Source organism: Perognathus longimembris, chromosome 8 (genome assembly GCF_023159225.1).
Source record: "Perognathus longimembris pacificus isolate PPM17 chromosome 8, ASM2315922v1, whole genome shotgun sequence".
NCBI classification, from domain to species: Eukaryota; Metazoa; Chordata; class Mammalia; order Rodentia; family Heteromyidae; genus Perognathus; species Perognathus longimembris.
In genome coordinates, this window is record NC_063168.1 from 73,315,380 (window position 1) to 73,343,379 (window position 28,000).

The window sequence follows — 28,000 nt, forward strand, 5'->3', positions numbered from 1 at the left end:
CCCACTGAGTGAAATTCAATACAGATATGAAAATAGGAACCATTTACATTTCTCTTCCTTTGGATTCTAAGTTACTGGGCAGTTCATTAAGCAGTTCCAGAATACTGGACATATTAAGCCAGATTGAAGCTACTGGAATACAAGTCATGTGATGTTTCTCGGGGCTAACCCGGAGAATCGAAGGTATTTTATTTGAAGGAACACAAGTGGAGTCAGGTGTGTGAGTTTTCCGCAGGGACGCAGTGGCCGGTCAGTGGACTGGAGTGAGGGCCTCGTAGAGTCTCTGTGCCGCCAGCTCCACCATTTCTCGGAGGGATTCGTCGTCTTCACTTCCTTCTTCACACTCCACAGTCTGCAAGTGAAAGCACAAACATGTCCTTCCGTGCTGAGGATGAAGGAAAGGGGGGGAGGGGAGACACTGGAGACTGGGCACGGGCTGGGAGGAGGGAATGTAAGGTGAAGGAAGGAGAATAAGAGAATTGAACACGTTTACCTCAAAGTGAATGACCAGTGATAAATCGAGCAATCCTGTGGGAATCTACTCAACATCTGCTATTATATTGGACTTAATGAATCTCAAGGCCTCGCGCCTGCTAGGCAGGTGTTCTGCCACTTGAGTCACCCAGCCTTGATAATTACTTCTTAAAACTCAACTACAAAACACTGTGTGGACGCACTCACAAATCACAAATCACAAATCATGTAGGCTGGCCACCAGTGCCTCACACCTGTAATCCTAGCTACTCAGCAGGGTTAGATGTGAGGATCACAGTTCAAAGCCAGCCCAGGCAGGAAAGTCCCTGATTCTTAGCTCCAATTAATCACCAAAAACCTGGAAATGGAACTGTGGCTCAAGTGGCAGCCTGGGGCAAAAGAAGCTCGGGGAGCAGTGCCTAGGCGGATTTCAAGCTCCAGGACTGGCGCGCACACACACACGCGCGCACACACACACACACACACACAGAGAGAAACGCTGTAGTCCTCCCTCACTAAAACAATTTAAGACCTAATACCCTAAGGATAACCACTGTTAACATTTCAGGTAGAACATTCTAGACTCTTAGCTTCATGCATATACTTTTTAAAAACAATGGGATAATCTGCATCACCTAAGTGTTCTCGTGTCACGTTCTCCTCATAGGGACACGGAGTGGGCAGTCCGCGCCATTCTCTGAGGTCAGGGCCTGCGGCACCCAGTGCAAGCATGCGCCACACATGCTGGTCAATGCCTATTTCCTCTTGGGTATTTCAGATTCTTGCTTCTTACCTTTCCCTTTTGTTTTTTGGCAGGGCCTGGCACACCTGTATGCACCAAGCCAGGTGACATTGCTAGGTCGTTTGATAAATGCTAAACCAGGCATCACTGACCGTGGCTTTCCTTTGGTTGAGTCCAGCAGGTGGAATCCAGTGGGTGAAGGCCCTCCATGGCATGTTGGAGGAGGAGGGCGCCACCTCATTCCACTCCCGCTCTCCGTGCACACCCCCCCCTCCCCCCGTGCCTGAGCATAGCTGCGGCTTCTGGGGTCCCTGATCGTCTCTCCGGGGGCCACTTAAGCGGTGGCAGTTCCCACGCCACGACCGTGTTTCCTCTATTAATGTTTCGGAACCATTTTTGGTTTACTTGCTTCTCTAGTCAATGATCTGGCTCATGTTCTCGTTTGTCTGCTGAGGTCAAATAAGCCTAGTGCTTTCCCAAAGCACTGCACAACTCATTACACAAAAGCAATTTGAATGGAGGACGGTGTCTAGTCGAATGACTAGATTCCTCCGCCGCGGCCCTGTGCGGCAGAGCCGCCTTCCCACTCAGCTCGTGAACGTCACACGCGGTGAGGGGAAGCCCGCCACACGACAACTCGGAGACTCTGCGTGTGGCAGGAGCGAGCGGCGCCCTGGAAGAAAATGCTGAGCTGCAAGAACCAAAGCAGGCATGGGTCACGGGTCACGGGTCAGGGGTCACGGTGGTGAAAGGGAGGAGCCGCGCACCCGCGTCTCCAGGTTCACGCTGGCCGTCTTCCCGTCCACCGTGACGCTCAGGAAGGGCCCGTCCTTGGCGCTGACACAGTCTTCTCCAAAGATGTCCCTTAAAACAGACAGACAGGCGGCGTCAGCGGCGAGTGCAGCCCGCACGGGGCGGCTGTGCTGGGGAGGGGGCCACACGCGCCCAAGCAGGAAGCTTCTAGACCTACGCTCTTCCTCGATTCCTCACTCACCGGGAAGCAGGGCCACCGAGTGTGTCACCGGGAGAACCATCGGGAAATCAGGCGCCCGGGGGGAGGGCGCGAGGCCCACTCGGCGCTCGAGGCGAGTGTGAGGGGTCCCATGACACGCTCGGTACCCAGAGGGGCTTCGCAGGAGCGCCCCCTCCCCAGAGCGCGCGGCCTGGCGCTCCCCGCTCCCCGCTCCCGTGCACCCGGCGCGGCCGGCTGATGCAGGGCCAGGACACAGCGGGACAGTGGCGGCTTCGGGGGGGGGGGGGGGGGGGGGAGCGGCTGATGGGGGCCGCGGGGGGGGGGGTGGGGGGCACTTACTGCAGCATCACCTCCAGCCGCTTGCTGTACACGCGGGGGGGGGTGGGGGGACTGGGGGGGCAGGGGGGGCACTTACTGCAGCATCACCTCCAGCCGCTTGCTGTACACGCGGGGGGGGGGTGGGGGGACTGGGGGGGGTGGGGGGGCAGGGGGGGCACTTACTGCAGCATCACCTCCAGCCGCTTGCTGTACACGCGGGGGGGGGGGGGGTGGGGGGACTGGGGGGGTGGGGGGGGCACTTACTGCAGCATCACCTCCAGCCGCTTGCTGTACACGTGCATCTCCAGCTTCTTGGACGCCTTCTGCACGGCACCTGGACAGACGGACGGGACGGGGCGCGCTCAGTCTCCCGCCGCCGAGCCGCCCGGCCCCACCCAGCCTCACCATGAGCCGCCTAGGGTTCTGTTTGGTGGGTGGCGGGCGTGACCGCAGGGTCTCCGGCGCCGGGCGAGCGCGGCCTCCTCGAGGCCAGCCCCGCTTGCACTTGTTGAGCGGTTAGTGGGAGGTGCGAGTCTCGCGGGGAAGGTTCTGCCCTGGCTGGCTTTGCACCTCGAGGCCCGGATCTCAGCCTGCTGAGTAGCTGGGGTGACAGGCGTGAGCCCCTGGCACCCCGCCACAGGGCGACTACTTGATAAGGGCAGATTCACTACAGACAAGGGACCAGCAAGCATGTGGGCCACGTGCTTGCTAAGGCAAACACATTTCCATCACTTTACCTCACGTTCCTACTAAGGAACCACAGAAAGAGCTTTAAAATACCACACAATCCAGCAAGATACGCCACCCTCACTAAAGGGTTATTTTATTTATTGTGCTAGTGTTGGGGCTTGAACCCAGGGCTTGAGCGCTATTGCTGGGCTTTGTAGTCAAGGCTAGCTAGCACTGAATCACTTGAGCCACAGCTCCACTTCTGGCTTTTTTTTTTCCAGTCCTGGGGCTTGAACTCATCAGGGCCTGAGCACTGTCCCTGGCTTCTTTTTGCTCAAGGCTGGCACTCTACCACTTCAGCCATAGCGCCACTTCTGGCTTTTTCTGTTTATGTTGTATAGAGGAATCAAACCTAGGACCTCATGCGTGCTAGGGAAGCACTCTACCGCTAAGCCACATTCCCAGCCCCCTCTGGGGCCCCAACTTCTGGCTTTTTGTAACTAAGAATCTCACAGACTTTCTTGCCCAGGCTGGCTTGGAACCACGATCTCAGATCTCAGCTTCCTGAGTAACTATTGATTACAGGCATAAGCTGCCAGTGCCCAGCTCTGAATATGGGGTTTTAAGGATGCCCTGGCCTATCACTAAATACCTACCAGTGCTACAGCAGATACTTCAAGAAATCTTACACCCAGGACAGGGAGAGAAATACAATCATGAAAAGGAGGAGTAAGGCAGAATCAAACATCACAAATCCAACAAAATGGCAGGAAATACTACACACTGTCTTTTAACTCCAAATGTTAATAGTCTCAATCCTCCAATCAAAAGACACAGACTGGCTGAATGGTTTAAAAAACAATTCAGGCTTGACCATTTGTTGCCTTCTAGAAACACATATGCCTGGGCAGAGATAAACACAGGCTTAGAGGCAAGGGCGGGGCAGGCAGGAGCGGCTGCGCACATGCCGGTGTGATTACACACAGCTAGCCCGACCCGCAGACAGCGGTCTAAGGAATCAGGAGATTTGGTGTTCTGTTTAGAACTGCTGCTTAGCTTACAGAAATAGGGAGGAAATGGAAGAGGAAATCGACACAAATGGAGTAATTCTGCACCTTTCCTTATTTTCGGGTTTGACTGAACCTCCAGAATCACGGTTGTCACGGTGTCGGCGTACATGTCATTGGAAGGGTTTGCCAGCCACTGGAAAGCAAAGGCAGAGTTAGGAAAACAGAGCTGAGGTCAAACACAGGCTGTACTCTACCCCCCCCAGCCATGGCGCTGCAGACAGGCAGGTGCTGTGTCCGTCTGTCTGTCTACCATCCTCACCGAAACTGACAACCTGCTCACTGGGATGAGCAATGCTGGACTCAGGAAAGTTCAGCTCGTTAGCACCTGCTTGCGGCGAAGGGGTCTATCCGTGTGGTCCCTTCATTCTCCTAACAAACAGGACTGTTGGCTTTGGTTTCCAAAACCGAAAGCGGACTCAGCATGTGTAAGACAGTTGCTGGTGCTGGCTTTGAACTTCAATTCCTAATGATTTGGTGTGCGTAGCACAGGCGGTGTGGTGAGAGGTTCACAAGGACATGCTCAGGTGCATCCGTGCTGTGATGGAACCCAGGCTGGCCACAGGGCAGGCACAGCTCGGATGTGGCGCTATCCCCGCAAGCGGGAGGGCAGGCGGCTCTTCCACATTCGACCCCCGCAAGCGGGAGAGCAGACAGCCATTCCACATTCCACCCCCGCAAGCGGGAGGGCAGGCAGCCATTCCACATTCAACCCCCGCAAGCGGGAGGGCAGGCGGCTCTTCCACATTCCACCCCCGCAAGCGGGAGGGCAGGCAGCCATTCCACATTCCACCCCCGCAAGCGGGAGGGCAGGCAGCCATTCCACATTCAACCCCCGCAAGCGGGAGGGCAGGCAGCCATTCCACATTCAACCCCCGCAAGCGGGAGGGCAGGCGGCTCTTCCACATTCCACCCCCGCAAGCGGGAGGGCAGGCGGCTCTTCCATATTCTGTTTCGCGGATCCACTGGTCAGCTTTCAGGTGTCCGGGGCTCTAGACAAGGCCCCCACCGTCCACGTGTGGGTGGACCAGGTGAGTGACTTCCAGAACAAGGCTGTCCCTATCTGTGTCACCTCTCCACACTCCTGACCCTGAAAACCCTGCTCCAAGAACTCCTTTGACAACTCTACACAAAACCAAGCCCGACAGTACTTAGGAGTAAGAGTCACGTAATGTCTCTAACGTTTCCTCTTCCTCTGATGTTAGCCTTTTACACGTTAGCCTGTGTGACTTCACATTTCCTTTAGTGAAGTTCCAGCCCCGATTCACACGTGGGCGATGAGTCTCAGTTTACCAAGCCTGGGGAACGCGCGCTCCCGGACGGGCCGCCCAGCACCGGCACCAGCACCGCCTGCCAGAGTCCTGGAGACTCAGCAGGCCCCCGCCGGCCAGCGCCGCACGCAGAGGCTCGGGCCGGGTGGCGAGAGGCAGCGGAGACGCGTGCGTGCCTGCGTGCGTGCGTGCGTGCGTGCGTGCGTGCCGGAGGACGGGGCGGGCCAGCACTCCGCCGCCCAGACGGCCTCACGACCCAATTCTTTTGCATCTGGTTTCACCTAAATCAGCACTGCTAACCTTTTGGGAGTTGAGCCACTTCAAAGTATCACTCGTGTACAGAGCACTCCGTGAGGCTGAGGTGGTTTTACATGTAAGAGAATTAAAGTTTACAGTGTTTCCATGTAGTGGGAGACACCCTGAGCTGGCCACGTCCCGAGACTTCTATGATAACTCTCACTTACCACACAAATGGAAATGGAGCCACAATTCGCTAGTGGCTTCTGTGCTCTGGGAACTACGTAAGCAATGCCCAGCGGGAAGAAAAGACAAACACATGCATACCGTCGGGGGTCATTTTCCCTGGAGAGGACCCCACCCTCTCCTTGGCTAACGTGCGTGCCCCCTCTCACCTCCAGAACCACCATGCTCGGCTCCTGAACCACAGTAATGTTTTTGAACACTTTCAGAGCAGGCTTTTCTTGAATTTCTAACTCTTCTACATCACCTGAAACAAACAAGGTAATTGTAACAGTTACATAAAGGTCTTACAAACTTCTAGACATTTGTTTACAGAGAGCTGATATAAAGCTGCTACATAATAACATAATAAAAAAACCCTCACTTATATAAGTTTTATGTTAATTGCTTAAACTAATGATCCCAAGACATTGTCAAAATTCATATAACAGGGTCTGGGGATATAGCCTAGTGGCAAGAGTGCCTGCCTCGGATACACGAGGCCCTAGGTTCGATTCCCCAGCACCACATATACAGAAAAAAAAAAAACGGCCAGAAGCGGCGCTGTGGCTCAGATGGCAGAGTGCTAGCCTTGAGCGGGAAGAAGCCAGGGACAGTGCTCAGGCCCTGAGTCCAAGGCCCAGGACTGGCCAAAAAAAAAAAAAAAAAAAAAAAATTCATATAACAAGGATTTACTGGGTAGAATTTACTTTGGACAATATTCTATCCTACTTAGGAGGCTAAGATCTGAGGATTGCAGTTCGAAGCCAGCCTGCATAGGAAACTTTGTGAGAGTCTTATCTCCAGTAAACCATCAAAAAGGCAGAAGTAGAACTGTGGCTCACGTGGTGGAGCACTGGCCTTGAGTAAGAGAGGCTCAGAGAGAGTGCCCAGGCCGAGTTCAAGCTCTAGAACCAGCACATACACACACAAGGAATCTATCAGTAACACATGTAAGTGATACTGAAACACCTACACTGGCACAGACACTTGGCCATCCACCAGCACAAATAAGCGCTCCAACTACTTCCACAGTGATTGCGAGCCCTGGGTTCTAGCACCGCCCAGGAAGATCTACTGTGGAAGGGCAGAGTTCACTGGTCTTCCTGATGTCTGCTCAATAATTGAGCGTCAGTTCAGACACACCGCGCTAACTGCCTGTGTGCGTGTGACCCCTAACTGTAATGTCAGTGTGCACGGTTTGTGTCATGCCCTTGCGGTACTACATGAACGATGAAGAGCGCCGTAACGGAAAGTGTTATGATCTGACCCGCTCTTGCTTGGTTAGGAACACATCACACTTTGTATAGGTCTTGCCACTGATCATGTTAAATGAACAAAGCCTTTCAAGCAAAATCCTCTCCCTGGCCTTTGGCCAGTGGGCAGGACCTCTTGCAAAACCTGTTGTATAGACACGTGCTAATGGAATCAGAAAAATTATTTCCACCGGACAAAGAAAAAAGCAGATAAAAATGTTAGGCACAGTCAATTTTTCAGAAATTTCACTTAAAGATAACAGATGACATTAAGATGTGACGTAAAAATAAAATCTGGAGGGGCTGGGAATATGGACTATTGGTAGAGTACTTGCCTTGTATACACAAAGCACTGGGTTTGATTCCTCAGCCCCACATATATAGAAAAGGCCAGAAGTGGTGCTGTGGCTCAAGTGGTAGAGTGCTAGCCTTGAGCAAAAAGCAGCCAGGGACAGTGCTCAGGCCCTGAGTTCACGGCCCACAACTGGCAAAAAAAAAAAAAAAAATCTGGAGACGATTATCAAAATTAAACAACATCTATTTATAGAAGGAGAAGTAGCTTACTGAAAAAGGGAAAGCAAAGCACATGATGTTATACACCTATATTAAACCAGTCTCTACAGAGTGACGCGGGGGGCGGGAGAGGGGGTGGGGGAGAACAACGTAAGCAGACATGCCTGTCAGTTTCTGCAGCTGGTAATAAAGCAGATTAAAGGGCCCCGTGTATGGAATGGCTTGGGTCTGCTTCACGGTACTCATGGCCAGGTCAGTATAATCTGGAAAAGGAAATCAGAACAAATACACTTTAAGGGGACATACCATGCGGGCACGGCGGCCCCCGCTGTAGCCCCAGCTCCTGGAGGGCCGAGGAAGGAGCGTCTGTCTGGACCCCCAGGCCCGTGGAGCGGCCTCTTTCCTGCTGGCTGACTGGCAGCCCTCCTGCTCTCCGCACACGCGCACGCACGCGTGCTGGGAGTCCACAGGCCCCTCCTCGGAACGCGGGGGAGTCACGGCCAGCACGGGGCGTGGGGGCTCCTGGTGCCCAGAGCCTGGCCGAAGCGTCAGGGCCCTCAGCCTGCCCAGCAAGGAGCAGGCGACACAGTCAGGGGCTGAAAGGTGATAGCTGGCGAATCTCACAGATAAATGCCTGAATTCCGCTGCTATTGCTTACTTCATAAAACACTTGTAATTCATTAGCAAATACAAGTACAACTAAATGCACTATTTATTAAAAGATAATACTATGGAAAAGTATCTATCAATGGCTTAAATATACGTAGACAAATCTCACATGGAAACGCGTATACACTTTGGAAAAAAGCAATTTACAAACTTAAATGTAACCCATTTTAGCTTTGTGCAGATTTTCACTTTTTTCCTTACAGACTGCAGTGTGGTGTATGGTTGGTGATTCCTATTTGCAAGTCTGATGTAATGCTAAAATTAGGCTGTAATTAATCTCTCCCCCTCCCCCTTTAGTTTTGCAAGCTCAGGGTTTGAACTCAGACTCTTGTGCTTGCTTGGCAGGTGCTTTACCACTTGAACCAGACTCCACTCCTAATTTTCCTCTTTTAAAACCTAACAGATTTTGTTCTCTACTTCCGGGTATTCTTTTAGAATGGTAAAGAATACGTAGGTCCAGCAAGAGACAGAAACTACAGGCCATTAAAGATTGGGGTATAACTCTGGGAACAGAGGGCATGTTTTGTTCACACCAAGTCCCAACACCAATAACAAACTTAAAAATCTACAGGTCATTAAAAAAATCCAATGTCAGCTGAGTGCTGGTGGCTCAGGCTTGTCATCCTAGCTACTCAGGAGGCTGAGATATGAGGATTGTGGTTCAAAGCCAGCCCAGGCAGGAAAGTCCTTGAGAATCTAATCTCTAATTAACCACCAGAGAAAACCACAGGTGGCACCGTGGCTCAGGTGGTAGAGCGCTAGCCTTCAACTGAAGAGCTTGGGGACAGAGCCCAGGCCCTGAGTTCAGGCTCTATGACTGACAAAAAAAGAACAAAAAACACCAAATGTTTAATTGAACTTGATCACAAGTGAAACCCTGCATCGAAATAAATAGAAAGGCCTGGAGATGTAGTGAAGTGGTAGAGTGCCTGCTTGGTATGCACAAGGCCCGGGTTCCATCAACAGGACCACAACAAACCAAACCAAACCAAGTAACAGCACCCCGGGAGGGGCCAAACACAGCCCAGAAAGAAGAACCCTGCGCTCTGTTACACACGGCAGCCAACAGGTAGCTACAAGGACAGCAAGGGTGGGTCGGCCAGCCTCAGGGGTGAACTTGTTCTCAACGTGAGAAGAATGGTGACAGCCGGCGGCAGCTGAGCCTCACTCCTGTGATCCCAGCTACGCAGGAGCCTGGACGAGAAAGACCAAGCGACTTACCGTCAACCAGCAAAAAAGCTGCAAGTGGAGCTACGGCTCAAGTGGCAGAGTGGCAAAAAAATCTAAGGGACAGCAAGCAGGCACTGAGTTCAAGGCCCAAAACTGGCAAAGAAGAAAAAAAAGAGTGGTTCCCAAATAACTTAAGTGACTCAGTAGAGTCCAGGGAAGGTTTATTTTTCTGCAAAGCTATTTAGATTACTGTCACCAATTCTCGTGATACTACTGAGGTGTTAAAGTGTGGCTGTTAGATTAAGGACATTTTTTCCATGCTGCGGTCAAATTCTACTTGACACTGAAAAGGATACTTACTGGACAGGTCACAAGGAGAAAGGATGTGATAGTTAAAGTTCCTTTTAACAAGTATTCCTGAGACTCGCTGGCCTTGTTCTGGCTTTTTGTCTGCTAAAAAGCCCATCACCTAAAACAACAGCAACAACAAGAACAGTGCAATTGAAGAACAAACAGCTTGTCAAAGACAGCCAGCCCAGGCACGCTAGCTAGAGGAGGTGCGGCTGCCGGCGCGGGGCGGTGCCGAGCTCATGGGGAAGGTCGAGGGGGAGCGGGGTGCGCTGGACAGCAGGGGTGGCTGCTCAGACTCAAAGCCCTCACAGGCACGGGGGCGGGGGGCAGTTCCCAAAGGCTCCTCCTCCCACCCACCACCCTGTAGACTCTCGGGATGACAGCCTGTGCACCTTTACCTTAGCGAGAACACACACCCGTCCCGACCACTGTGGCCTAAGCGAGAACACACCCGTCCTAGCAACCGCAGCCTAAGCGAGAACACACACCCGTCCCGGCCACCGCGGCCTAAGCGAGAACACACACCCATCCTGACCACCTCGGCCTAAGCGAGAACACACACCCGTCCCTACCACCGCGGCCTAAGTGAGAACACACACCCATCCTGACCACCTCGGCCTAAGCGAGAACACACACCCGTCCCTACCACCGCGGCCTAAGTGAGAACACACACCCGTCCTGGCCACCGCGGCCTAAGCGAGAACACACACCCGTCCCTACCACCGCGGCCTAAGTGAGAACACACACCCGTCCTGGCCACCTCGGCCCAAGCGAGAACACACACCCGTCCTGGCCACCGCGGCCTAAGCGAGAACACACACCCGTCCTGGCCACCGCGGCCTAAGCGAGAACACACACCCGTCCTGACCACCGCGGCCTAAGTGAGAACACACACCCGTCCTGACCACCGCGGCCTAAGTGAGAACACACACCCGTCCCTACCACCGCGGCCCAAGCGAGAACACACACCCGTCCTGACCACCGCGGCCTAAGTGAGAACACACACCCGTCCTGGCCACCGCGGCCTAAGCGAGAACACACACCCGTCCTGGCCACCGCGATGGCGAGGGACGGCGAGGGCTCTACTTCACGTGGCTGCGAGGCTGCTGACTTTTGGGGAAGGAGCTTTGCTCCCAGACCGGGATTTTAAAAACAGGAAAAAAACAAAAAAAACCCAAAGCTAGTGCGTTTACCTTCCATTTTAAAACATGCTTGAGTTCATCTACACTTGTAGTATGAGGGTGTTTCACCGGGTATTTCCGTACACCTCAGGGTGTGCCTTGAAGCAAGCCCCACCCTCCGCCAGTCACCCCTCCTTTCCCTGCTACCCCGAATCTTGAACTTTTTGGCGACACCAGGGCTCCATTCCACGGCCCGCCAGGCAAGCCTGCTGAGCTGCGCCCGGCTGCCAGTGCTTTTAAGTAACTGACATGACTCGCAACAACGTAATGGTGATTATTCAGCTCAGCTTCTCACTGGCTCAGTGTGGCATCTCGTCAAGTGTGGCTACAGCTGCCGGCCGCTGCCAGCCCCACAGGCCGAGCCTGAGGGGTTCTTTGCCGGGCCCATGTGGAGCCCTGGAAGGCTTGGTGGGCCGGGGACTCAGCGGTGGCCACCGCGGCCTGCTTCCCCGAGCAAAGCCTCGGCTGAGGTTTCTGTTTGTTTTCCCTTACTTCAACTGTAAGAATGGCTGCCCACCAGCCGCGGCTTCCCCTCGGCCTTGGTGTGCACTATATAAAGTGAGCGGACGGCTGATCATTTTAGATAAACTGTGTAAACGTTTGCCTTAGACATATCTTACAAAAAAATAAAAACATCTGAACTAAAACCCAGAAAACACAAAGTGCTTGCAGAATTCCAAAATCCTAGATAAGGTGTTAACTATGTCAATTTTTTTTTTTCAGTTTTCAATTCTGCATTATATTTTACCATAAAAACTGAGGATTTCTTAAGACAATTTTTCTGTGTTCTATCATAGCCAGACCAAGCACGCATCCATAGAGACATGGCCTATCTTCAGATTCTTACGAGAGGTGAGCACAGCTTCGCACTGGCTATGGTGCAACTGTAATGCCCGTTTACCTTCACAAGGTGGAGATGTTGATTAAAGAATCAAGTGTGTTAAGATGTAATCTATCTCAAAATTTTCCACCTGGAGAAGTGACAGTATTGCAAAAGAAGTGCAGCGGCATCAGGCTTAGATCTCTGTAGCATCCTAAGAGGACGGAAATGAGCACCCCAAGAGATGTGACTAAAGGTGGGGTTTCTTTCCCCTTTCCCTTGTAGAGTGGGTCTTGCATTTGGCCAGGCCGGTCTGGCACTCGTGGGTCCCCGTGCCTCAACCTTCTGAAAGCCATCTTCTCATAGAGAATACCTCCCCCACAGAAGACACGGCGAGGATGAGGGGGCGTCACGCTTACCTTGGCCAGCTTCTCCCCTCTGAAGTTCAAGGTCACCGCCTCTGTGTTCCGAGGGTTGTGAACCTCTATGTGAACTTCGTCATTATCTTCGTATTCTCGAATCAGTGCTGCTTTCAGTCTGGCCATTTCATTCTGTTCCCCATGGACCAAAATCTACACAGAACAAAATTTACAAGAGAAATATCTTTCATTCAGGAAAATGACGGCCTTTAAGTGCATTAAATTCACGAAAGACCTGAAGACTGACTCCACTACTAGCTGTAAGGGCCGGCGGCCAGACTTGCACAGACCTCTTCCTTCTGCTTTGAGAGCCTCTCCTGCCCGTTTTGTGTACAGAAGCGTCTTGGCAGTGTCGCTAGTGAGACCCGCCCTCTTCTGTTCCCAGGCTTCCCTGTCCACCGTGGGGAAGGGCTGGACCAGGCTGACCCTGCCTTCCCCGCAACCCCACACGCAACGGTCTGGAGCTACTCCTGCTTTCTCAGTTAACGTACAGCATAAAAGAAAGGTTTCACGAGGGGAAGGAGTCGCTTCTGAGAGGAGCTTCTTCATTGAAGCAAAGTGAACACAGGGCTTCAGGACCAAATGAACTGTCGGAGGGCACTGGCTACCAGTCCTTTTTTTTCCATTTTTCTTTTATTGGCTGTAGTTGTTTTCTGAGACAGAGGCTCACTGTGCAGTCCAGGCTAGCCTCTAACTCTCGGTCCTCCTGCCTCAGCTTCCTTTGTGCTGGGATTCCAGGCAAACACAGCAATGCTGGCTTTCTGTCCGCTTTTGTAACACCTCTTGTCCTAGCTCTGGCCCACTGGCTAGCCGCTCCCGCCGGGCTGGTGACGTGTGGCTGTTACGTCATTCCCGGGCAGAGGCTCACCACTGCGTCACCTGGGGTGAACACGGAACGCTGGCGTGTGCTAGCGGTGTCAGGCCTCACCTCGGGTGGCCGGTGGTTACGATTAACCAAGTCACCTCACGTGAATCACTAGTGGGGCGCCTGGCACATGCACACACTCAATGCACACACTCAACAAGCAAATGCCGGCTATTACTGCCCGCCCCTGCTGGGACGCAAGCGTGGCTGTAGAGCGAGGCTGTGGCGGCGGGTTGCTGCGGGAATCCAGGGCTTCCCAGTGCGCAGAGAAGAGCACGGACAGCAAAGATGAACCGGACGACAGAGCAAGCAGAAGACGGAATCCTCCTGGCTGACGACCCGAGAACGGCCACGGCCAAGGCAACCAGAAAAACGCGGAGTGCCATGCACGCCACGCGTACATGCGACACATGACGTGTCCACCCATGAACCTGACCACTGAAGGGGCGACGCTCGGGCCCCTGAGCACCTACAGACTAACGGGGAGTACGTGAGAGGATGCTCGACGCACCCCAGAAACGCTCGTCCAAGCCACAGGCCGCAGCGATGGGCTGGCGGGTAAAGTGACGCATGCACATGCTGGAGCATCCATCACCTGGCACGGGGCACGCGGTCGGGTCACACGCCACGACACAGATGAACCCGGAAAGCACCTACACAGTCACCCAGGTCACAGAGAGACGGCAAGCGCGTCCATTAGCGGTCACGTCACGAGGGCCGAGAGCAGAGCACGGGGACCGCTGGGCAGGGTTTGGGTGGCGCAATGGGAAGTTTTGACTGTGAAATGGCCTAATGCCACCGAATTTACACGAAAATACATACTGTATGTTACACACATTTTCAATAAAAACATTTTGTGGTAACAAACCAACCATTTCCTCCAAACTACATTTTTTACATGTCAAAAGGGAATTTTTAAAATCTATTTTCTACAGACCTAAGTTCCACGGTATTCTTCTGATTAAAAGTACATAGTATTTTCAGTTTCTCTTTCTTGCTAACTCCATCAAAGCATATAACTATTTTATTACACAAAGCTTAAAGAGACAGGTAAGTGATATTAATAAGGGGCTTCATGTAGCGATGTGTCATATCTGTTTCACTATAATGACTTTTCTCTGTTCAAATTATTCTTGCTTTGTCCACTCTTGCTTTTCCATACGTTATTAACCAATTATCCTATGAAATGCTTTCTTACTTCGTTGTCCCGATGGCCTTGTGTAGTATTACCATCCCTACCTATGATGAGGTACAGAGAGGCAACCAGCTCGCTCAGGGAAACACAGCAGGTAAGGAATGAGCTGACTTCAAACAAGCGGCTGAAGCCTGGCTCTTAGGTTACTGGGCAGGCTGCGGCAAACGAATCAACAGGGGCTGAGCTGAGCTGAGCTGAGCGGAGACCGGAGGAAGGGCCGCAGGAACTGAAGGGGGTGAGTGTGTGCTTGCCTAACACGAGGGTGGTGTGGGGGGGGGTGAAGGTCAAAGCAAGGGCACAGAGGGCTGCTGGGCCGGCCTGGGGGGCTTCAGGGCATGCCTTTTCTTCTTTCAGAGTAACTAAACTCACTATAGAGCAAATTCACACACTAACCACATGAGGCGGCTTCAAAGCCCGAATAAATTCGCTGGTTTGCTGGTAATCTGTATGAGCAGAGAAAGAAATGTAATCAACCGACATTTTCAGCGGCAACTTCTGTCCAGACATGGTAGTGATCTCCTCAGGTTCAGACATGATATGCTGTTAAAAACAAATATAAGAAAACAGACAGACTGTCCAATTAGAACAGGCACATTTTCAGTTTTTTCATTTCTTTTTCTTCTGTCAGTTCTGGGGCTTGAACTCAGGGCCTGGGCACTGTCCCTGAGCTTATTTTGCTCAAAGCTAGCACTCTACCACCTGAGCCACAGCGCCACTTCTAGCTTTTTCTGCTTATGTGGTGCTGAGGAATCGAGCCCAGCAAGCAGTCCACCACTAAGCCACGTTCCCAGCCCACATTTTCAGTTTTTCATGCAGCCATTCACTCTTACGTTAAGCTTTGCCATAAGCTAAGCACAAAGATCACTCTAATAACACTGAGGAAGTACCAAATACTCATTTTCATGGTAAGCAAACTTTATTCAGGAGAGTAAGAAAATTGACTGTAACTCAGTGTGTTTAGAAGTGAAAACTATGACACACACTTAGAAAACCAACATGCATCCCCAGCTCTTCTCCTACTCTAGAAAGGCACTTTCTGGATGGGAGGATTTCTATCTAAGGGAAATCCATTTTAAACACAGGACCAATATTCTCTCTGATTGACCTTATAGAGTAATGCAAAGTAATGCAAATGGTCAAAATGAGAAATCACAGTTTTTGAGTATAAAATACATCTTAACAAGACTACAAGAGAACAGAACGCTGAGATGTTTGTGTACTGTCTCTAAGTTTCCAATGCTTAGATGTTCATACAGCTTTGTCTAAGCTTCCAACGTCTTCTACATCTTCTTCCCTAGAAGCTAAGAACAGGCATTTTACACCAATAGGAAGGTGGGCGGTCAACCTCAGCAGTCTGCAGCTTACTTACTTATGGCTTTTGGTGGTAGTAAGGGTTGAGCTCAGGGCCTCACGCTTGCTAGGCAGGGGGTGCTACCTCTTGAGTTGTGCTTCTGGCCCCCTTTGTTTCACTTATTTGGGGTCCTGTGGTATGCCGTGCTGACCTGTTCTGTGATTACCCTATTTGTGCTTCCTGCACAGTTATCATGACAGGTGCATATCACCACACCTGGTCGGCTGAGACACGCCCTTCGTAACATTCTGCCCAGCTTGGCCTCAAACCTGATCTATGCCTCCCATGTAGCTGGGAAGATAGGCATGGGTCAGTCAGGCCAGTTCTACAGGGTTTTAAAGGAAGACGTCACAGATGAACACCCTTAGCCTGAAAATGAAAATTAAAAAAACAAAAAAAAAACTCTCCAAAATGCAGTATTTTCTGAGTGTAGAATGAGTAATAAGCACAGTCGATTGGTAAAGCCTATGCAAATATTCCAAAATCCCAAGATTACAAAATCTTAAAATAATAATAATTTTTCAGTCCTAGGCATTTTGAGTGAGAGATATTGACCTTTATCAGTAGACCTCACCATTAGATGAGGGCACTCAAGTGTGAACAAACACAGATGGTTTCCGGTCATTTGTTCATTGTATTACTTGTAACCAGCTGAGCACTTCTTAAACTTCAATGTCTGCCCTGACCTCCTAGGTGTCGTTATGTCACTCAGTGTCTGCGCGAACCGGTTCCTCTTTAGCTACCTGTCTCCGGTCTCTTTTTTTTGAATCAGAACTTGTGTTCTGAAGGAGCAACTTGAGTGGCAAGTCGCTAAGGCTGGTGCGGTTCGTGCAGCTCTGAGGAGGGACGACCCGGCAGGTCCCTGGAGACCCGGACTGACCTTGGCGAGCGTGCCTTCCACGCAGTACCCCGCTATGATGACGCCGTTCCTCTTATCGGTGCACCAGCTCTCAAACAACTCGCGGGACAAGCCGCTCTGCATCATGCCCGGGGAGGCCATGACCACGCTGGGGCCGATGTCGTCGAAGTGGTCCATGCTCTGGAGGAACAAGGGAGGTGCAGTGCGCCCGCCATCAGCTACCCAGGCTTGACAGAGCACCGTCCCTCACTTCTAAGTAACCAAATGGGAGCCAGAAGGTTCATCACACTACTGAGAGGGCCCGAGGCAAATCTAGTCAACATTTTAAGTAATCAAAACTTGAGTCACTTAAAGGACTACTTCAATGGAAGTCGTGTATGAGGGTATAACCACCCAACAGCAGACCAGCGGCTACAGAGGAACGTGATCAACAGTCGGTGGATGCAGCGCCAAACTCCCCAGATGTGGCTAAACACTTCAGGACTATTCTCAGGGCTGGAATGCCACTTACAACTTGTGTTATTTTGGATAGTCATCAAATCAGATTTTATCAAATACTCTTGAAAAGTAAAGCTATGGAAAATTAAATCTGGAATTTGTAGTACTAATCAGGAAGACAATTAGCTTTAGATGAGAGCAGAGAACCTGGTTAGACAGCATACCATCTTTCTTGTCAAGACTGAATTCCTATGGCAAGAGCCGCAAGTTATTAGCAACTGTAAACACTGGGAGGAGGGGCCGTTCAGAGTAAGTGGCAGATCTGCTTAAGTAACAAAGAATGCTGTTTGGGGCTGGGGATATGGCCTAGCGGCAAGAGAGCTTGCCTCGTATACATGAAGCCCTGGGTTCGATTCCTCAGCACCACAGATGCAGAAAATAGCCAGAAGTGGCACTGTGGCTCAAGGGGCAGAGTGCTAGCCTTGAGCAAAAGGAAGCTAGTGACAGTGCTCAGGCCCTGAGTCCAAGGCCCAGGACTGGCAAGAAAAAAAACCACAAAAAACAAAGAATGCCGTTGATCCCGGCACTTGAGGTTGAGGCCGAAGGAGAATGCGATCACAGCCAGCTTGAGCCATGTGGCCAGGCCCTGCCTCTAACAAATACAACGCCAGCTGCTGCCCTGTTGCTGTCGTGGAGGACTACCCTGGCTGACCGAGAAGAGGCGGGCCTTGAGAGGAGGACCCGGCCAGCCTGTCACCGCCAGGAGCGACCTGCAGTCCCCGCCTAGACTCACCTTCAGGTTGCTGATGTGTTTGAAAACAAAGGGGTTATTGATGTTGATCTGCTTTCGGATCTTGTCGTTCATGGCATTAACGTACGTCTGGTACACGGCCATGCACTTCTTGGCCAGCGAGGATGCGTAGTAGATGGGGATGTCGTGCAGCTCAGGGTGATTCTGCCAGTACTCATCTAGGGCCATTTTGAAAGAAACGACGTGGCTCAGTTACATGCTGGATATAATTCAAACGATAAATGATACCTAGCAATAACTTCAAAATTCACATAACCAAGAGTTATCACAGAATTATATTGTAATGAGTTAAGAAAACAAAATTAAGCAGAATGTTGTGTTCATAGACCAAAGATAGAGAAGTGTTTGTTGGTGGGTTTTTTTTTTTAACAAATGCTTCATTTAATGTTTACTGAATAACAGACTAATGGTCCACAACTGTCTATACCTCAAAGACACACTTCATCTTGCAGTATCTTTTTTTTTGCCAGTCATGGGGCTTGAGCTTAGGGCCTGGGTGCTGCCCTGAGCTTTCTGTTCAAGGCCAACGCTATACCACTGGAGCCACAGCTCCACTTCTGGCTTCTATAGTTAATTGGAGATAAGCGTCTCATAGACTTGTCCTGCCCGGGATGGCTCCGAACCTCAGTCCTCAATCTCAGCCTCCCAGGCAGCTAGGTTTACAAGCATGAGCCACGAGCCCTCAGTCATATCCCCGTTTGTAAATGAAGAAACCAAAGCCAAGAAAGGTGGAATGACGCAGCAAGGCCATGTTGGTGTCTTAGTAAATGATGTATCTTAGTAGCCTCCCAGATACCTAGAATCAAGAGCAGCTCCTGAGCTCTGCCCAGCGCGAAGACGGGAATGAGGCCGCGGCCACCTCGGTTCACAATGTCGTGGACAGTGTTGCAGAACCTTGCTTCGCGCTCTTCACGCTTCTCATGGATATGGGTCCCGTAAGTAGATTCCTAAAACAGACCAGCTATGTGAGACCAAGGCCAACACCCCTCAAGACCTGAAGGGTTAAATGCTCATAAAATGTTGAGGCAAAGAGATTCATTTCTCCGTTAACATGTCCTTCACCTGAGCACCTGTTGTTAATTGTAAGTGTTATTACACACGTCAACTGGAAAAAAGAGTAAGTAAAAGCATTCGAAGTAATACAAACATTGTAGACAGTGGAATCAAGCTGAGCACCGACAGCACATGCCTGCAATTCTATTTACTCAGGGGACTGAGATCTGAGGATCAAGGTTCAAAGCCGGCCTACCTAGGCAGACAAATCTGTGTCTCTTCTCTCCAATTAACCAGGAAAAAGATGGGAATGGAGGTGTGGCTCAAGTGGTAGAGCACCAAGGCCTTGAGTTCAAGCCCCAGGACTTGTACACACACACAAAAAGAAAAATTCTGCCTATATTACACTAGTCGCAATACAGTGCAGTAATACTTACAATGATAAGTATATCAGGTTTAATATTAGGAATTTCCGCGGCCATTAGGTGTCTGTCTTCTTGTCTTGAGAAATCTCCTGTGTATAAAAGCTGTGAAGGAAGAAGAACAAACACTAGAAAATTAAGATTCAGGGTAGGCCTCATATTGCTAGTCAAGATTTTCTTTTTTTTTTTTTTTTTTGGCCAGTCCTGGGCCTTGGACTCAGGGCCTGAGCACTGTCCCTGGCTTCTTCCCGCTCAAGGCTAGCACTCTGCCACTTGAGCCACAGCGCCGCTTCTGGCCGTTTTCTGTATATGTGGTGCTGGGGAATCGAACCTAGGGCCTCGTGTATCCGAGGCAGGCACTCTTGCCACTAGGCTATATCCCCAGCCCCCGCTAGTCAAGATTTTAATCTTGAAAAAGCTAGTAACAAAACTAAATGACAAAGCCTGCAATTGATGAACAAGATCCCATGCTGTGTGTTAATTCGCCATGTGTGAGGTAGTCATAGAACCAACACCTACTCTGCTTTCCAGTTATCTTTCCTAACTAATGGGAAGAAAGCAGCCTGGAATCACCCACAAGTCCTGATCAAGTACTTCTCAGTAAGGGGAAAGGGAAAAAGGGCACGCTGATAGAATGCAATCTCTGGAGGGACAGAGTCCTGTCTGGCGATGAAGGAGGTGCCAGGAGGGGCAAATCAAGTTTCAGATGAAAATCAGATAAGCACTTGCGCCACTTCCAGCCCATTTTCTGTGCTGCTGCAGTAAAGTGCAAGAATAGCTGACTTGATACACTGTGCAATTCAGTGCGCAAAAAGTTTCAAAGACGAGCAGTTGAAAAGATTAGCTGAAACGTGGAACACTGGCTCCCACCCCAGGGTGCAAAGGAAGGTCGCCTCACAAGGAAAACGCCAAGGCCAGGCCTCTAGGTCCGGTATTTCTTAGACGTATTCAGGAGGAGGTTCTCAAAGCTTCCCACGTGACTATGTGCAGCCCGAGAGCAGCCCTAGGCGAGCGAGCAGGTGGGCCGCAGCAAGGTCTGCTTCTCTGGGCACGTTACCTTCACCCCTGCGATCTCGATCATGAACATGGCGGCTCCCAGCACGTGGCCTGCATGGTAACACCAGAACTTGATTCCTGCAACCTCCTTAACTTCGTGGAAGTTGATCGTTTCGATTTTGTCCATGCTTTCTTCCAAGTCTGTCTCTGTATACAGCATGTCATCTGCTGATATATTACTAAATTGAAAGAGGTAACAAAAGGAACAGAGTGCAAGATGTTTTACAATAGACCAAAGGCTGCTGTTTGGCATGTAAGCACTGTTTAAATGTTAACTGGCAATACTAAGGATAACTTCCTACTCCTTTGCTACTAATGAATTAAACCGTTAACTTTAGATACAGTTGTTGTTGTCTTTTGACACAATGTCTCACTAAGCACTCAATCTCAAATTACAGTCCTCCTAGCTCAGCCTCTGCAATGCTGTTACAGGCAAACACGATCATATACGGCTTAAGACAACGTCTGAAGGTTAATAATTTGAACTGCAGGTATCACACAGATGCTCTAAACATTCTGATAGGGAAGGGATGTTCCTCTTACAACTGGCAAGACATTCCCCACGAAACTTGTTTTGTGATTTGCTTAAAAATTTTTCCCCCATGCAACATTTTTAGCAATTGTCTCTCATCAGATAACAAAAAATAAAAATTTAAAGAATATTATTGTAACATTGCTTAAAATATTTGACCTTAGGGCTGGGGATATAGCCTAGTGGCAAGAGTGCCTGCCTCGGATACACGAGGCCCTAGGTTCGATTCCCCAGCACCACATATACGGAAAACGGCCAGAAGCGGCGCTGTGACTCAAGTGGCGGAGTGCTAGCCTTGAGCGGGAAGAAGCCAGGGACGGTGCTCAGGCCCCGAGTCCAAGGCCCAGGACTGGCAAAAAAAAAAAAAAAAAAAAAAATATTTGACCTTAAATAGTAATACAATTATGAAATGCTATTTACAGTGCCTTTCCTCCATGTTTGTGACGTAGGCCCAGGTACACTTACCAACACCTTAAAAAGGTGTAAACCTAAAAGGATATAAAGGCAGCAAGGTCTGACACACAACGGCTCATTCCTGCATGACTAAACCTGGAGAGTAACACACTACCACCGTATTTCAAAACACGGAATGTTCTCTATTTTGAGAGCTGGGATGAAAGCCGTTTACCTCACTTTGACGTAGTCGGATAGAAGCCATCTATAAATAGCTTTTGTGGCATGTGTCATAAATGTTCTTCCTTTGAAACTTGTCTTCTGCAGAAACCAGGGCAATGCTCCACAGTGGTCCAAGTGGAAGCTTCAAACAAACAAGACGGAACAAATTCACACATGATCCACCAAGCTCCACCAGCAGCTAAGCTGCTGCTTCCGAAGCCTCCATTACGTAATAATACTTGGAGTCAAGCAAGAGCAGGTGTGTGCAGAGGCAGGGGTGAGGCATAGAGGAAACAATTGTAAAGTTGTCTTGTGTTTTTTTTTTAATATGTGGTGCTGGGGAATTGAACCCAGGGCTTCATGTATACGAGGCAAGCACTCTACCACTAGGCCATATCCCCAGCCCCTGTTTTTTCTTTAAATAGCAAAGTGTTTTCAGTAAATTAGTAGACAAAACGGTCAGCAATGATAACAGTTTAGTGGAATGTCACCATGCTTATATGAAGTGCTAGAAGAATGGGACAAGCAGTGAGGCCCCAGAGACATCCTGGAAGGCTCTGACAGGGATTCGAGATCTTCACTACCTCCTTCCCCGTCCAACAGTGGGCCGCACAGAGAGGGGGGCCAGTGAGCTTTTCCCAGTACCCTTCTAGCCGAGGAAGATAAAAGGCAGTGCTGGTTTAGGCAGATACTTATAGTATGTTTCGTAGTAGAAAATTCTTGGTTTTTTTAAAAAACAAAATCTCAGAATCTGGTAAATAACAATATTAAGAAGAAGATGCTAACCAGGTACCGGTGGCTGAAGCTGTAACTCTAGCTACTTGTTTGACTGAGATCTTAGGATCACAGTTCAAAGCCAGCCCAGGCAGGAAAGCCCCTGAGACTCTTATCTCCAACTAACCATAAAAAAAAAGAAGCTGGAAGTAGAGCTATGGCTCAAGTGGTAGAGCACTAGCCTTTAGCACAAAAAAACTCAGGGACAGTGTGCAGACCTTGAGTTCAAGCCCTAGGACCAGCTCAAATACATATACACACCCAAACCCAAACCTAGAAACAAAACTCTTGTAGGAAAAGACTTACTGACTAATTAACAGGAGATCAATCTCGGCAGGGTCAATTAAGTCAATATAAGGGAGAGCATCCATTCCTTCTAGGCCAGGGTGGATCCCACAGTCCAGCTAGAAGAGAGAGAACAAAGTCAGAGTTGCCTATACCTTATTTTCTTGAAATTCATTCAGCAGACAGCCAATTAACCTGGTCTGCCACCCACATTATCAACACCCACATATGAACCACTTGAAATGCAATTCTTATTAAATATGAAGGTCCATTATCAACTCTAGCTCCCCAAATTTAGAACACAGCTGACAATTAAATCTCATCAGATGCAAAACACAAGATATCTTTCCACCTGCTTTTGGTGGGGTCACTATAAGAAATGAGCTTTTTCAGGAACTCTGGTATTTGAGGATGGTAGGCATTTTAAGTTTGTCGACTTGCTGCTCCCGACTGTGCTGCGAGAGGCTCATGAGAAGAAGCAGCTCCCTGGCTGGGAAAGGCCAAGAGAGGCGTCAGCAATTCTTACAGGCTGGTCATTAGGACTTCTTTTATGGCTAAAGAGATGACTGTGAGTATCATAGACCTGTTCAAGATGGGAGAGTAGAGACTAAAGATGAATCAAAGGCATACGAGCCACTGCACAGCTTTTCTATGTGTGTGTGTGGGGGGGTTGTACAAGTGCACAAGTATTGGGCCTTGACTCTGGGCATATTTTACTCAAAGCTGGCATTCTATCACTTGAGCCACAACTCCCTTCTGGCTTTTTGCTGGTTAGTTGGGGGTAAGAGTCTCACTGACTTTCATGTCTGTGCTGACTTCCAACCTCAGAACTCAGTCTCCCAAGAATCTAGGATTACAAACTTGAGTACTGCTATTGAGGACCTTAGAAACCATATCTTGTAATCTCTCTCCTTCTCAGGCTCAGAGAGGAAGAATGCCAAAGCCTACCTGGGTACTATAGCGCTCAATTGCTCCTGCTGCTTTGGGGTGACCAGAGCCGTGAGCTCTGGAAGAATAATGAGGTTGGCTAGACACTCCCAAGAACAGAAGACAGACTTCAAACAAACAAGTTTCAAGTTACAGGTTTCAGCCACCGGTACCTGGCTAGCATATTATTCTTAATATTGTTATTTACTAGATTCTGATCTGGTTTGCATCTTTTGAAATTTGTTTTTGGTCATGGAGCTGGAACTGAGGGCCTGGGCTGTCCCTGGGCTCTTCTATTCAAGGCTATCTCTCTACTACTTGAGCCACAGCTCTACTTCCCGACTTGACATTTTTACAACCTCAAAATAAATCTTCTTAGATTATTTAGCGCTTTGTCAAACTATGAGGTACAAGTGTATATTAGTTTTCTCAGCATAATACAGCACATACCATATGCTCTTTAACATTTTTCTGGGAACTAAGTAGAAAACTAATTTCCTAGGAAAAGACCTAACACCTAGTATAGACAGAGCCATTCTGTTAACCTATAAAATGAATGATCCCTGAGGGAATAGTTCAGTGGTAGAACATGTTCTTAGAATGCAAAAGGCCCCAGGTTCAATCCCCAGCATCAAATAATAATAGCAATGATAATAATGATAATTACCATTATTTTTCTTCCTTTGAATTCCAGAATAATACATGATCTTCCTACTTCTTGGCCAGCTCCACTGTAAAAATTCAAGGATAAAATAAAGTTATTAAAAAAAAAATCAAAACCAAGCCTTAAACCAGGTGTGGTGGTACATGCCTGCAATCCCAACACTCAGGAACCAACACCACACCAATCCTGCCACACACACACACACACGCACACACACAAAACAAACCTCCCAAAAAACCTGAGCCTAATAAATTCAATCTTTCTTGCAATTAAAATTGCATCCCACTGCCTATTTTCAGTGATCTGACTTCAAGAACTCAGTTTATAAAGAGACAAGCAGGAAATGGATCTACCCAAACTAGGGTCCTACTGTTGGCCACTGATTCAAAAAAATCACAGTGGACGGGAGCTACCACAAACCCCAGGCCTTCCACTTCATCTACCCTAGATACTGCCTGTTCAGTGACCACCGTTCAGCTTTCCAGTTGCCGTAACGATTCCCAGCTTTGCTCCTTCCCTGCCTCCCAGTCCTCCATCTTCTTTACTTGACTTTCGTCTTCCCATTTCTCCTTCAACAGGCCACTCTGTGAGGTGAGCCTGCATGTGACTCTATGCCCTCCATGCCCTCCTTTCGGGAACCGAATGCTGTCACTGGCGTTTCCCTCACCTCTACTCGACCACGAGAAGGGAAATAGGTTGCGGTCTTTCTTAAACCCCATTCAGACCGCTCAGTTCTCATCTCCTTTGGTGCCACTTCATCGCGTCCCCCAACAGCGCTCTAGGAACTGGGCCCTCTCCCTGCAGCTTTCCCTCGTCTTCCGTCCCCGTAGTTCGGTGCAGACTGACTTCCACTGTCTACTCTGAAATGCCATTACCAAGCACCAAAAGCCACGTGTGGTCTTCACCCAACTCTTTCTCCAGGCAGCTGTAAGCATTCCTCCCGTTGGGTTCTCTGCCTGCCTTTGCTTCTCTGGCGCCATGCTCTGGTCCTGTCTTTTGGCTTTGCTTCTCTACTTCACACTTAGCTGCCTCCCTGACTCTCTCTTCACCCTTGCTAATATTCTCAATTCTCTCCTTGGCCCTCTTCCCAACTGTATCATTTTGGATACAACAATGACTCCCAAGTGCTTAAGTGTTCCCTTAAACACATGTTCTAGTGCTCCGATATATACATTGCCTCTTAACTGGGATCTCAGCTGGGCACCTCACATTCAATAGGCCAAACTGAGCCTTTGGCTCTGGAATGTTGACTTCGCAAGTCACATGACTGGCCCCTTTAACCAGGCAGATCTCATTCAAATGTCATCTTCCCCAAGGCTTTCCCTTACTACCTACCTTCCCAAGCCTGTTTTTTCAAAGCTAGCTACAATCTGCATGACTGTAGCAGAACGCAGCTACCTAAAGTGATTGTTTATGGCTTGCATCTCACTAGAATGAAATATTCATTTTTACTGCTACTATGGTGCTTGACATGCAGTTAACCTTGAGAAATGCTTATCAAATGAATAAAAACTCAAATCATGAGCCTTGGCAATACTACGTTAAGTGAAAGAAGCCAGACATCAAATGTCACTGTAAAGCAAATCTTTAGGGAAGTAGGTTAGTGGCAACAGGGGCTTGGGAGAAAAGTGTGACTACTATTAGAGATGGGTTTCTTGCTGAAATGATGGGAATGTCTTAGAACTACAGTGGTGAGGGTTATAAAACTCTGGGCCTCACAGACCCCCACTGAATTGCACTTTCAATGAGTGACCTGTGTGCTATGTTGTGTATCTCAACAAAGCTGTACAAACAAAACTGAATACCGCCCAATACTGCCTCACCTACTGTACTCTCTTTACTAACACCCCACTTTTCAGCATGCTTTCACAGATCCTGTCAGGTAACTAAGAGCTATCAGTAATAAAATACTGATGACTTCAGATTTCCCTACACCCATTTCTTTCCCACTATTGTCCTTCAACTTACTGATTACAGGATTTCATCACTTAACCTTGGACCATCCCAATGACATGCTATGAGGACATCTTTCATTCACCTGCTGCACTGTGACCTTCCGAAATATAATTCCCACTGCAACCCATGTGCTTCAATTCCCTTGTTGGCTTCCTGTGACGGACATAGTGAAAGCCCAAACTCTATAGGATATATAAATTGGACCCAGATAACCTGTCATATCTCCTTTGCTATGTTAGGTGTAACTTTGAGCAAACTGGCTGCAAGTTGACTACTCTCATTTTTGCACATGCCATTTTTTCTGCCTGGAACCCCCTGGCCCCTGCACTGCCTGTACTTCCTATTCAAGCTCGCACACGTGTACTCCAGGATGCAGGAGGTCTTCTCTTCCACCTGCTAGAAAGCCCTTTCTGTACTCAATGGGCAAGCAAGCAGTTCAATGCCTACCTGTGCTATTAAAGAGTTGTCATTTACCACACGCATCCCAAGATCTTTACTCCTCACAATGCATGTTATTCTTTCCACATGAAGGAAGGGGTCCCGTGAGGTGGCTGTCCTAGCCAAGTGGTAGAGACTGGATTTCAGGGCAGGCTCCAAAGTAATTTCCGCTATTCCCCTAGCCTCTGTCCAGTACTTTCCACTTAGTTCTGTGCTTGACTCCGAAAGACCTGTCAATGAACTCTGTCCTGTGCCTGCTGAGGTGCTGACACTAGCTCAGTGTTTCCAGAATATGAAGAGATGGCAGGTGTGAATTAAGTACAGGGAAACTTGGGCTCTGTTCCCAGTAGGTGCTCAATGAACACAGATGGAGCATATATGTAAAGGATGTGCATTCGTGCAGTGCACATTTCCAATATTGAGCAATAAATATGCTTGATGATTCAAATTGCCCATTTGTGGGAGTAAGTATCCACTATCCACTTCTCCGTCTACTACAAAATATTGTAGAGGGCTGGGAATATGGCCTAGTGGTCGAACACTTGCCTAGCATGCATGAAGCCCTGGGTTCGATTCCTCAGCACCACATAAACAGAAAAAAACAGAAGTGGCGCTCTGGCTCAAGTGGTAGAGTGCGAGCCTTGAGCAAAAAGAAGCTCAGGGACAGTGCCCAGGCCCTGATTCAAGGCCCAGGATTGGAGATATATATATATACATATGTATGTATATATACGTATGTATGTATGTGTTAGAAGCTGGGTGCTGGTGGCTCACACTTGTAATCCTAGCTACTCAGAATGCTAAGATCTGAGGACTACGGCTCAAAGCCAGCCCATTCCCTCGTATTAGCCAGCAGAAACCTGCCAAGTGGAGCTGTGGCTCAAGCGGTGGAGCACCAGACGTGAGTGAAAAAGCTAAGGTGCCCAGGCCCCGAGTTCAAGCTCCCGCACAGGCACCAAACAAAACGCACTGCAGCAGGCCCTGTCCCGCAGAAGGGCAGCGTCCCTCTGGCCCTCCAGGGCTCAGTTTCCGTCTTTCTCCGGTTCGCCTTCCCACCAGCCCGCCACCCCCTGAGCCTCGAGAGTGGCGCCCAGGGCGAGCCCCTAACTGGCTTCCTCGCTCCCACATCTCGGTTCGCGTCGGGTCCCGGACGGTGAGAAGCACTAGGTTCTTCCCGGGGTCGCCGCTGGGCCGGGGCCTGGGCCCGCGGGTCCGGGCGGCTCCACAGCCCTGGCTCTGCGCGCGCGCCTCCCCCGGCCGGCGGCCGCGCCCGGGCGCTCGCTCCCTTACAGGGGTCGGATGAGCAGCTGGTCGCTCTCTTCGGCGGGAATCGCGGACATCCTGGAGGTCTCCGGGGCCCGCGAAGACGGAAGCACAGCCCGCACGAGCTGCGGAGGAAACCTCCATCCACCACCACACAACTTCCGGCACTCGGGCGACCGCGCACCACGCTCCGCCCCGGGACTT

General features: G+C 49.7%; 1 protein-coding gene across 1 annotated transcript; it reads right to left on the bottom strand.

The window, feature by feature from the left end:
* Positions 1-39: 39 nt before the first annotated feature.
* Positions 40-28,000, bottom strand: Cpsf3 (cleavage and polyadenylation specific factor 3). Its single transcript, XM_048353434.1, has 18 exons — positions 27,824-28,000; positions 24,143-24,206; positions 22,570-22,667; positions 21,503-21,631; positions 20,344-20,521; positions 19,302-19,391; positions 18,668-18,818; positions 17,854-18,029; positions 16,644-16,802; positions 14,806-14,952; positions 12,353-12,505; positions 9,942-10,050; positions 7,907-8,005; positions 6,147-6,241; positions 4,292-4,379; positions 2,772-2,841; positions 1,984-2,080; positions 40-352 (listed from the first exon to the last, which is right to left on the bottom strand). Exons 1-18 carry the CDS (start codon positions 27,871-27,873, stop codon positions 251-253), a joined length of 2,055 nt encoding a protein of 684 aa, XP_048209391.1. The 5' UTR covers positions 27,874-28,000; the 3' UTR covers positions 40-250.